We start from the raw sequence: 12,468 nt of genomic DNA on the forward strand, positions 1-12,468 counted from the left end.
AGGATCCATAGAAGCAGTAGAGCCCAACTGCAATTAAACAGTCATTGATTTGTACTGCTTTAAGAGAAATGTCTTGTAGCCAGAGTTCCTAATTTGTCTTTTTATGTGCATCTGCAGGTGTTTGCCTTTGATCACTGCTTCTGGTCCATGGATGAATCAAACACCACAAAATACGCAGGTAAACTTTCTTCCATACATTTGGCAGCGTAAATAATTTGAGAACATATGAGAGCTCAGACTTTTGTTTTGTGGAGGTTTTTTTTTCATTTTGTACTGTGATACTCAAGTGACTTCTTCACAGAAGCAAACATCTCATTTTTGCAGTGGTTGAATCATCTGAGTGCTAGCTCCTCAGTTCAGAAGAAATGCAATCTTTAAGGTGCCCGATACACTGTTCAGAAAGGATAGTTTTACATCTAAGCTATAGTGTTCTTTTTTTAATCCCCTAGAAGAGCCTTTTGTGAAGATTGATTCTGTCACTTAAAACCAAGTTTGAGTTTTGTGACTCCTTTCTCACAAAAGCTGGATAATCCAGGCAAGATTGTAAATTTAGTAGTTTTCTTGTAAATGGATTTGTGTATTAGCGTATTCATACTTTATAAGAGGACTTTCAAGGCATTCAGTTTAGATATTTATATTTATTAATATTTAGATATTTATATTATGAAGTTTTGTGACCCATAAGAAATCTTGAAAGTTAATAGGGTTAATTAGCTCAAAGCTTGAGATCAGTGTTCTAATAAAAGAACTGTCATATACTTGTGTTAAAATACATCTCTGACTGCTGTAGCTCCTGTTATCAAATCCCAGATCTTAGGGATTGCATGTAATAATAGATTCTCCTGTATTTCTTACTTGCCTGGGCAAAAACAGGTGTTTTTTTTCATGAAAAGTTCTGTGACTGCCCTTGCCCTGAACAGGTGCTCTGCACAGTATTTACTGGCTGGGAGAGCCCTTGGAGCACACAGCACCTTCATTTGTGCCTAGGTGATTCTGTTCCCTTTTAAAGGGAGGGGGAGGTGGTAGGCACCCAATTCTAGGCCCCATGTGCCTTGACTGTGTGGGTGAAAGTTGTACCTAGTGGGTATACCATGGTACTAAGCCACTTGCAGAGAAGAGGAAAACCAGAGGAACACCCCTAACCAGATAAACTTGTTTCTTTATTCATTTAGCCCATCTCCAGATTAATTCAGTGGGGTTCTAGGTCTATTTATTTTTGAATCAAAACTAGATTTCTCTAGTCTCTTTTAAAAGTTATAATTTAATTCTTTTTATCTGAGAACTGAAGTTTTATTGTCTGTATGTAAATCAGCTTCTGGTTGGACTGGGCTCTGGAAAGCTGCTGCTCACATCTCTTGTATTTTCTTAGTGACCAGAAAGCTGTATGGGTTTTTTTTTTTGCCTGTTCCAGATAATGTTCCCGCCTGGGGAAAAAAAACCCAAACAACAAAATGGGGTGGGTTTTTTGTTTTGGTTTGTTTGTTTGTTTTTTGTATTCAGAAATATGATAAGAATGTGAGATTCAAGACTTGCATATAAAAAACAATGCTTTCACTGATGTTTTTTTTATTATTATCTCAAAGTTAACTGTGATTTCCAGCCCTCATGTTCTAGAACATAATGCACTTGGCAGAATATAAAATAAAAGTAAAAAAAAACCAACAAAACTGACCAAACAAAATAAATAAATAATAATGAAACCCAAAAACACATCCAAAAAAGAGCCTGTTTCAGGCCTAAGTTACTGGTTTGTTGGATTGTTCACTTGCTTGTGCATAAACTGAGATTATCCTGTACTAGACTTTTAGAGCCAACAAACCAAATACTGAAATGGCAAGATTTCAGTTTTTAATCTATTTGTAGTATTAAGGTGCTCAATGTCTTTTTCACAGCTTGGCCTAAATAACTGTACTAAAGAAAAAAGAGTATGAGAATTGATTCTGTTTGCGGTTTTTAATAATTTCCTAGCCCCGTGGGATAAACTCCCATTGTTGTAGGATCTTTACATGTTGTCTATGTCCAGAGACTGTGCCAGAGACTGTTTTGAGATTGACAAGCTTAACAAGCCACTGGGCAGGCTGAATTTTTGAGCTAAACTCTTATTTGTTGGTTAGACACTGAAGTAAAGAGGAGGTGCTTATCTAGAAGCTAGACAGGTATATTAAATACTCCCTGCCCAAAGTAACTTTATGTGGTTGCATAAGTTTAATGTCATTGGCAATAGTAGTGATTAATTGCACAATTAAAAGGAAACCCATATAAAGCTTGAAAGCTAAGACCAGAATGCTTTTAAATATAAGTAACATTTTTACATGGAAAAAGATATGTGAGACAAATTGAATTACTTGAAAAACACTTTTATCTGCATCACAGAAATACAGCGGAAGATACAACAGTGAAAGGTTTGACAAGAGATTCTCAAGTACTGGGCAATCCTATCAGTCATCACTCTCTGTGCAAAACCAAGATATACCCATCTTGCATTATATTGAGTAGATCTATTCATGTGTATATCATACTATATTAAAGATTTTGTCAACTGACACATGGGACATCAGAAAACCCGCAGAATGGTGTGCACCACAGTAAACGTACGTCTGAGTTCTGTGTTGATTTATATGGCTAATCCTTCCATGTTCTTATTTTTCTTAATGTCACCAAAACCATAGTTTGTGCTTTCCTGGAAATGCATCATTATTACTGAATCCTTAAATCTGTCTCATGTGGTATTTGGGTAGCACAAGAGATCTTATTCCAATTTTGAAAGTACCTTCTCATTCTAGTATTTGAAAACATGAGGATTGTTGCTGGGTATTTAGGTTTGAACTTATAATTTAGTAACTCTGTATGCACAAAGCACTAAACTATCCTTTAAAAAAAAATATCTTTATTTGTAAGGATCATGATGCAGAAGTGGGCTGTTGGTAGGAGAATTCTTTTTGTAGCATTTTTTTATCCTCTGAGGTGGAAATTGGGTTCTAAATTCTAAAATGATCCATCAATATCACTAATATAAGCAATGAAGATTACCTTCATGTGAGGAAAAACATTTAGAGAGGACATCTTTGTAGCTGTCCTTGCAGGACTGTAACTCTGAGAAAGACAGTGGGGAGTTTGGAGCATGGAAGAGGAGTAAACTCTTTAACAAGACCTTTGTGGAGGTGGTGCTTTGGTTTCAGATTCTGCAAGAGATGGAAGCTCTTAAACTTTGTTTTTGTTTTTAATCCAACTAATTAGTAGGTAGAGGGTTACTCCTAACACTGAGGCTGTGTGTCTCCAAACCAATTACGGCTGTGTTGTTCCAAGCCAGGAACAGTTTCAAACCTCCAGGTTTGTGCTGGTCACCAAGTTAGCACCTGAGCCTTTTTTTCTAATTATTTAATTCTGAAAGACATAGTTGGGTATTTGGCAAGTGTGTGAGCCTCTTATCTAAAAGGAAAAAAAAAACCACAACCAAAACCAACAAACCCAAAACAACCAAAAACCCCAAATATAGGTCAATAAAATAGTTTTTTTTAGAAGGGAGAGTAGTGTGGTTATAGAACAGAATGAGTTTGCCTTGATCTGGAAAAAGGGTGAGTTTTGCCTGGTAACCTGTAGAAGAGGTGTTTTGACAGTGCCAAGAGTAGCTTATTACCATTTGTTTCTTGACTTCAATAGGACAAGAGTCAGTTCATGGATAAGGAGACACCTGCTTGCCTTGAGAAGCTTATAGAGACAAATAACAGCTCTGCATTTGGGTGAAGTATAGGACACCGAGAAGTTCTCAGATGTGAGAACAAAGAATTCTTTTCACAAGCCTAGACAACAGTTAAGAGCCTATTGAAGTTTGCAGTGAAGTGGATCTTGAAAAGGAAGGAAATAAACCCTTTAGTTTGGTAATGATTCAGGAGATGGTATAAACCATTGTAGTACTTGAGTGAGTCCATTCCATAGACCACATGCTGTATTGATTTGACTGAGTATTTTTCTTAGACTGCCTGTGGCACATTTGACCTGAAATCTCAGATCCATGTTTCTGCAGGCTGCAATGTCCTCGGAGGCCAAACACCTGACTTTGGACTTTTAGTTTTATATGAGAAATATATATGCTGACTCCTGATGTTTCAGCAGCTGTTTTCAAGGGAAGAAACCACACAGTTGGCTTAAAGAACTGCACACTTCTGCCCTCTAAATTGTGGATTTTGAGCAGACAGGATTGCCTGTGTGTAGTTCTGTCTTACCTATTTGACCTGTTATATGGCAGAAAACTATCCCTGTTGTACTGTTCCTTTTTTTTTTTTTTGTTTTTAGAGGAGAGTTTACATAGTGTCTAGGACTTAATTTTTGTTCACACAGCTGACACCTGCTCTGTACATTTTTGGGAAACTTAACTAGTATGGTTTTAGCACTCTGTGGGTCAGGCACTTGAACCTAAACATTTCAGCACCTGATTTGAAGCTGTATGAGACCTTTTAGTGGATTAAGGCTTTGAACATTGGGTACCCCAGTGCTTTGTCAGTACTGTATTGCTGTTAGGCTGTAGTAGTTAGATGATGCTAGCTCGTGTGCTCTTAGATTCTTATTAAGGTGAACCATTAGGCATCTTTATTCCCATTTTAGAGAGATTTATTTTAAAATTATTATGCAGCAGAGGTTTAAATAACTCTGATCCCCAGAGATCAAGTTTTATTTTAACTGTTAGATCATGAAACCCACTGCAATTTGTTGCTGTCAAGATTTGCTTATTAAAATGTTCCGGGTTAGAGATCAAGCCATAAAGAGACTGGCTGTTCACTGTTGCACATAACAAGTTGTCACTTGGTTCTAGCTGGTTTTGCCCTGTAAGGGAGGGGCTTTAGGAGCAGCAGTGATGTGTCATAATATTACAGTCATGCCCTTGCTGAATGAATCTGTGCTCATAGGACACAAATTTTCCTATTTCAGATTGACAAGCTGTTGTGGACTAGAAATACTAGAGATCTAAAAACCAGACACTAAAAAAAATGATTTTTAGTACAGTGTATCCTGAATGTGTTTGCCACTAAACCAGCTAGGAAAGACTGTAACTGTTAACTGCCTTGAAAGATAATTTTGTTTTCATCTCTCCCTTTTCTTCCTTCTCATCTCTTCTGTCACCAGTCTAGCAAACTTGAGAATGTTTAAACTTTTATTCGTAAAAAGCTTCGTTTTGCAGAATGGGTCCTCGAGTTCTTATGTGTAGGTTTCCCTAGGAACGTTGTCAAATTAGGTCTGATCAGCACCTCAGAAACTGTAGTGGGATGATTTGGAGAAATAGAAGGGGAAAGAGCAGGGAAATACAAGAGAGAATATTTAAATATCTCATTCTGAAAACTGTGCCTTTTTTTGTGCATCTCAGATTATGTATTTATCTTTCTATATTCATAAACTTTTTATTATCTTAGCTATTTTCCAAATTTAAATGTTCTAATACTTCGTGCTAGCTCAGCTATTCCAACTTAGATTTTCACATGCAGCTTTGTGGGTAGATAATGTGAATGTTTCATTTTACATTTGTTAATAATTTAATAGCCACTATTAACACATACACCACCATTACCTTGACTTCTTTTATATGTTTGCCATGGGAATACCCAGCCATTTCAGTAGGGAGAGAACATATTAAAAGAAAACTTACTTGCTTTTAAGTGCTATAAATGCCCTTGATGCGTGGTAATAATACGAGCAGAGCATTTGAAAGTTTCAGGACTCCATGTATGTTAAAATGTAGATCTGAGAGGATGATGGCTTTCCTTCAGCTTTCATATAAGTCACAGAACCATTTTGAATGCTGAAGTCTTAAATATCTTCAGTAGGTTACTTGCAAAAAAAGGAAGTGCTTATCTTGGTTTATGTGTTTATGGAAGAAGGTCAAGAGCACATCAGAGTTCTGAACTTGTGAAAATACTCAGTCCTGAAAGCTGATGGAAAAATTATTGAGTCAGTTTCCTGCTGGAAATTGCCTTCTGAGAGATCAGGAGTTACAAATTTGATCTATCCTAGATTTTTCTACTGTTGGCATAAGGCTTGCAGTTGTGCTTATCAAAATGCACAGATAATACCTGGCAGCTATGAAAACGGCTATAGCTGTGTGGTAAAAGTGAAAAAGGTTTCCACATTGTCTTGACACTGCTTTTCAGTGTATCTTTAGAACTAAGTGGCATCCACCAGTTTCAATGAGCCAAGCATCCTGACCACCTTGCAGCATTAGGGACACTTCCACGTGGGCTGTCAGTAGTTATAGAGCATCCAGCCACATTGTCTGATGATCCTTCTCATTGCATGATTGCAGGTGAACAGTCTTGCTCCTGAAAGTAAGTAATTTCATTTAAACTGTGATCTGCAAGAACAAGTCACCAGACCTTGCTCGCTGTACCTCAAAGGGATGAGCAGAAGAGAGATTCTGACCTGTGAGAACTGGCAGCTCGTGTGCTCTCCTTGGGCTCCCTGACAGCCTTGGGTGTGCTCTCCCCAGCTTGACTGACAGCATGTGTGTCAGTCACCTAAGGCTTGCACATGTTCTGAGCAAAAGACAGGAGAGGTTGTTTCAGTGCCTGGTTTTTAGTGGTCCCTGTAAGAGTCTGTATGTTCTTAGCCAGCTGGAAGGTTGCAAATCTGTCTTAAAGACAATAAAGGTTGGTGCAGGGGAAATCTAACTGAATAAATACTGCATTTTTGTTTTGCAGTAGTGTAGACAATAGAATAAATGCACATAGACATAATTCTGTATAATACAGATTTTGTAATCGGTTTGCAAACCCACTAATAAAATTAATGAGGGAAGCAGTGAGATTGCTTTAATGAAAAATAGCAAATCTCATGGCTGATAGGCTGCTACCCTCAACAGGGCCCTGCATTAGCAAATTAATAAAATAACCATAACTGAGGTTTAATATTTTGTGTTATTTTCTCCCATGATAATTTGGCTGGTTACGATAAACATCACTCTTCAGTGACCTGTTTGTCTATGTTGGTGTTGCTGAGCTCTTAAAAACTGTAATAAACCCACTCTTTTAGAATTCTGTATCAGTGTCTAACTTTCAGTTTTAGTGTTGATTGTTTGAAAAGAAAATCTTCTGTGAAAAGAAAAAGAAATTAAACTCCAGCTTTACCCACGAGATTCAAACTGTGTTCCTTTCCTGGTATTTAGCAGTAAGAGATTCTGTAGGTCATCATGGTTATCATGACTGTGCAGGGATTTGTAACACTTTGATATCTGTTTTTTCTTGGAAAACTTGGGGGAGGTTGTTGTGTTACTGCTGCTGAGAAGTTGGTAATAGAAGCTTTTTCCTTTTCTGATCTTTTATTCTCCAGTCACAATCATTGTGGCATACATATGCTTTTTTCTCTTAATAATTATACTAGTTTTGATGTTTGCTTAATTTTGCATTTGGCAAGATAATAAGTAGCTACCTGCCTCCTTGATATTTGGTAACTTGAAAATGTGCCTGCAGGAGCTGTTTTGAAGGTGAATTTTTTGTGTATTGTATGTTGTTATTAAAATCTTTAGCTGATATATTCTCTCCTTCTTCAGTAGCTTAGTGTTCTCTATGGCTATTTCCAGGTTATTGAGGAGTGCTTTCAACATAGATATAAAATGAGCAAATTATCATCAGTCAAATGAGAAATGGGTGAATGTGCGTGGGCAAGGAGACAGAGTCACTCCACTGTGCAGCAGATTCTTCTCTGGTTTTAATTCCTGTATTCAGCATTTCTGAACTGTGTTAATCCAAGGTGCAGTGTCACTTTGAAATTTTAGAAATGCACCTGGAAAGATACACAAAGACCATTTGATAGGGCATCACTGCACTTTTTTTTCCTTTACAGCAGAAGAGAAATTAGGTTAAAGCTACAGGAAAATCAAAATAATGTAGTGCTTTTTAGTCCTGATTACATGTTTATAAATTATTCCACAGGTCATTCTGTGGGAATTTTCTGGACTACCAATTAGTCAAGGATCATAGAGTATACATATTCTCATACACTGTATAGCTAGATATTTTTTAATGACAGTATGTTCCACTTTGAGAACTATGGAAGTCACTGTTTCCTCCACTGTACAAAATAATTTATTGTAACTGACAACTGCTGAAACTTAACTTACCAAATGAGAGATACAGCTGATGATAGCTGTTCAGAAAGTCACCAGGCAGCTTAAAAGCAAACACCAGAAGGTGTATAAATACTGTCCTTTGCTCAGTTTTGCTTGTTTTGAGCATACACACATGTGGTGCAATTCTCTGATCAGAACTCATAGCAGACAACCCATTGGTGTGCTTTGTGGTGTTCAAGTTCTGTTTTTTCCTATTAAAAAAAACCCCAACCACAATGGCCTGTTTTCATCTTCTACATCTGTAAGATTGAAGTGCATCTAAAATATACCTTTCACAGGGAGACAATTTTCAGACCAGGAAATCCAGCAGCTGGTGTTTCAGGCTATGGATTTGCCAGAATATATCCTCCAACAGCTCTGCTGAAGTCTTGCAGCCTCCTAAATATGCACTTCCTGCCTGAATGTCATCAGTGTGCTTCTGTCTTGGTTCCAGCATTACTTTGCCATGGGGTGAATCATAATAGCTCAACTTCAGGCTAGTTTCCAAGAGAACTACTGGTATTTCTAGCATTATATTTCTGGTACCTCGAATAACCTAATTCATTCATGGGTTTCATTGCAGTTCTGTTGTTTGGTACAGTTTGTGATTAAAGAATGTATATTAATTGCAAAATCTACACTTAAACGATACAAAATTTAGACACCTGTGTTATTTTTCCATGTTATTTTCTAATTATTCAACTTATGACAACTTTTTAAGAACTGCTTCCTTCACAAGAAGATCAGCAATATACTTAAACACAGAGACAGCTGTTACACTAGTTTCAGACAACAGTTTTGAACTTGTTAGTTGTATGTAAAATAATCTGTTCATGAATGCACTCAATATTAATGCTAATAGCAAGCCTTTCCTTGTTTTCTGTAAATTTTAGTCTGTTGTTCAATTTAAAATAAACTTAAAAATTAATTATTTTCTAGGTCAAGAAGTGGTGTTCAAGTGCCTTGGAGAAGGAATTCTTGAAAAGGCCTTTCAGGGTTATAATGCTTGTATTTTTGCCTATGGACAGACAGGTGAGTCTCTGGTGATAAAAGGGAAGAACACTTTTCATTCACATGAGAAGTAGGAAGAAAAAAAACACGTAAATATTAAACTAGATAATATTTTTAAACTGTGTTTTGAAATGTCATTTTGTTAAATGTCAGACATTTAGTACAGCCAGTGGCAATGTAAAGTTCTTAAAGCAGCTCTAAGTATGTTCCTAGTTACTACCTGTTGGGGCTGCTGTCAAAGCCTGAAAGGAGTTGTTAATACCAAAGATTTATTTGGTCGCTTCTGAGTGTGTTCAAAGGGACCCCAAGTAATTGCCTTGCTGAAAAAAAACCTTTAAGATAACTTCTTTTTTTGTTGTCGTTTACTTGAACCTTGTAGACAAAAGAACAAGCTATCTGTCTGGGATAGCAGTTCATCTTGTACTGATGTGTGCTTCTGGAGGAATAACAGGAGAATTTAAATGCACTTCATGAACAAATGAGTTCTTCAGAAACAACAGTCTAAAGCAGTTTCTTCTCCTTTTTTTCCTTTAGGTTCAGGAAAATCCTTTTCAATGATGGGCAATGCAGAGCAGCTGGGTCTGATCCCACGGCTCTGTTGTGCTTTATTTCAGAGAATCTCTGTGGAAGAAAATGAATCTCATAGTTTTAAAGTTGAAGTGTCCTATATGGAAATCTACAATGAGAAAGTCAGAGATCTGCTTGATCCAAAAGGGTGAGTAGCTTCACTCTCCCCCACAGCCTTCCTTATTTTTGTCTGAAACTATAGAAGGAGAAATCACTTTTGGAAGTCCTTGAGAAGGTTTTTTTCAGAATTTATGTTTGTATGACTTCTTTAGAAAGGATAAGATACTGAGCACCAGAAAGAAGAGAATATCCGTGTCAAACTTATATATGAGATACTAACTGGCATGGATCAGTTTTAATATTAGGATAGTATTATAATGATGCAAACAAACACAGTATGAAGTAGTTTAATACCAAAAAGCAAGACTACGTACAGTTAAATTCTGAGGTGTTTTTGCCATATGATCCAGACCATATTGAAGTAAGAATTTTCATGTACTAGGTGGAGTTTGAAGCTTATTTCCAACTTGATTCTCCTGGTTTAGGCATGAGCTTTTGGAATGTGGAAGGGTAACACCTCAGAATATGTTGATGCCACTCTTCTGTTTTGTCTACATAAGTATACTGGTTAGGCTCTCTGGCTTGGAGATGTCTAGACAAGGGGTAGCTTGATAGGGTTTTTTTGGGCTGAGCATTGAGATATATAAATATGTAGTATATAACTTGATTCCTGAACATAATTGCACTAGGTGAAGAAGTATGCACGTCAGTTAACAGGGTAGCTTTGACAGTCTCTTGATATAGGTCAATAAAGTGAAAGAAGAATTTAGGCTTTAGCAAATTGTTGGGGGAAGGGGGAGCATTTTTTGTTTCCTTTTTTGTCTTTCTTCCAAATAAGGCATTTCAGGTTTTGCTCCAGCCCCAAACACTGGGGTGGGAGGATTCATTAAAAATAATTTATGTTCATAGATTAAAACCTGTTAGATTAATTTGAGTCTTTATTTTTAATTTGAGTTAAAAACAATTCTGGAAGACTTGTACTATAAAGAAGATTCTTATCATTTCATACTGTAATTTTTGTTTTTAATAAAGTTCACACTAGTGGATTGTGCATCAAGTCTACTTTGTTTCACAGGAGTCGGCAGTCCCTCAAAGTTCGGGAGCACAAAGTGCTGGGACCATATGTAGATGGCCTATCTCAGCTGGCTGTTACAAACTTCGAGGTAAATCTAAACCAATGGCAGGTTTATAAATAACACCCATGTACAGCAGTGGGAGTCTTACAAGAAATAAATTAGTGTCTATCCAAACATTTTGGTTCGTGTTTATGGTCTCTAGCAATTGCAGAGATCTTCTCTAATGCTTCAGAAGTATTTATTTCATATAAAAGCATTGGATTTGCATTTAGGTTGATTAAAAGTGTAATAGTGGTATTGCTTTATTTTGCAATTCTCAGTGCATGCAGTAAGCACCAAGAACACAGAGTTTCCTTGACACAGGAAGTAGGAGGCTTCCCAAGTAAAAATGTTAGTCTTCCAGATTTAATTCCTTTCAATTTGTTGTTGAATACAACCTCTTACTTTGCACAGGTATGCTGCATGAGGAGCTACAACATGGCTTATTTAAATTGTGACACCATCTGAGTCCACTTGAGTTACCAAAACACCATCCAAATTCACTTGATCCCTCTGTCTCTGACATAGACAGTGGGATTGAGTGCACCCTCACTTTTTTTCCATACTTTGGAAGCACACCCTCTTTATTAAAATTTTAGAATACTGTGTTCATACCTAGTTTATGTCTGATGACTTTTGGAAGACTCAGCAAGCACAGATATCAAACTTGGCAGAGTTGTCCTTGTGTTTATGTCTGTGGGAAGGTATGGGCTCCAAATGAGGTAACCCTTTGAGCCAATTAAGTGAAGATGGTATTAGTGCAATTCAGTAAAGAGATGCATTATGTTCACTTGTCTAAGTAAGTAGATCTGTGGTGGCCTGATTACTGGCATTAAACATTACGATCTGTAATGGGGACGTTGCCAGCATATTTCAGCAGCAGATAAGGAGAGGGTGAGTTGGATGTAGTTGTTGGGTTTTTAAGCACAGCACTTGAACAGAGATGTGATTTAATGTCATTCTCTGGAATGACGTACCCTCTGTGCCAGTACATCTCAAAACATGCAGAGAATTTTCTCATTACTTCTACCTCCCCTTCTTCCTCTATCCCACACGTACACGCCTTTGAATTTAGATGAGGATTTTGTTCAGCAAGCACACTACTTGCTTTTATCCTAGCATCGTTGGGTTTTTTTCCCTCTTTTTGCTGTAGGATATTGAGTCACTGATGTCGGAGGGAAACAAATCGCGAACAGTCGCTGCGACCAACATGAATGAAGAAAGCAGCCGCTCTCACGCTGTCTTCAACATTATAGTGACTCAGACACTCTATGACCTGCATTCTGGTGTACGTATTTCTCTTGATTAATTTATGAGGTTGTGGTAAATTATTCTTCTTCCTTCCTCTTATACATAAATTATCTGCTTAGCTGTGCTTCTGCCTTTAATGCCATGGGGTCCAGTAATCAAAATAATATTGGCAAGACTGTAAGGTTGAGAGGACCATGGAAGGTGAGGAAGCACACCAGGTACAGCAAACAGTTGGATTATGTTTTAAGATTATATTGCCACCATGAAATCTGTCTTAGGTCTTAATGTTTGCTGCAGTTGATACCAGCAAAACAGGCCATTAAAATGTAAGGTTATTGATGTTACAGCTGATTCTGGTTCATTAGCGCTTCA

General features: G+C 37.2%; 1 protein-coding gene across 1 annotated transcript in view; it reads left to right on the plus strand.

Moving 5' to 3' along the window:
* LOC104392861 (kinesin-like protein KIF13A) overlaps positions 1-12,468 on the plus strand; it is a gene marked incomplete at its 3' end in the record, with an annotated part of 104,900 nt that overhangs the window by 48,828 nt on the left and 43,604 nt on the right. Inside the window, exons 3-7 of the mRNA XM_010002296.1 lie at positions 118-178; positions 9,032-9,124; positions 9,638-9,818; positions 10,806-10,893; positions 11,999-12,133. Coding sequence (XP_010000598.1) covers positions 118-178; positions 9,032-9,124; positions 9,638-9,818; positions 10,806-10,893; positions 11,999-12,133 — 558 coding nt within the window. The remainder of the gene's footprint in view (positions 1-117; positions 179-9,031; positions 9,125-9,637; positions 9,819-10,805; positions 10,894-11,998; positions 12,134-12,468) is intronic.

This window comes from Chaetura pelagica, unplaced genomic scaffold (genome assembly GCF_000747805.2).
Source record: "Chaetura pelagica isolate M959 unplaced genomic scaffold, ChaPel_1.0 scaffold1047, whole genome shotgun sequence".
NCBI classification, from domain to species: Eukaryota; Metazoa; Chordata; class Aves; order Apodiformes; family Apodidae; genus Chaetura; species Chaetura pelagica.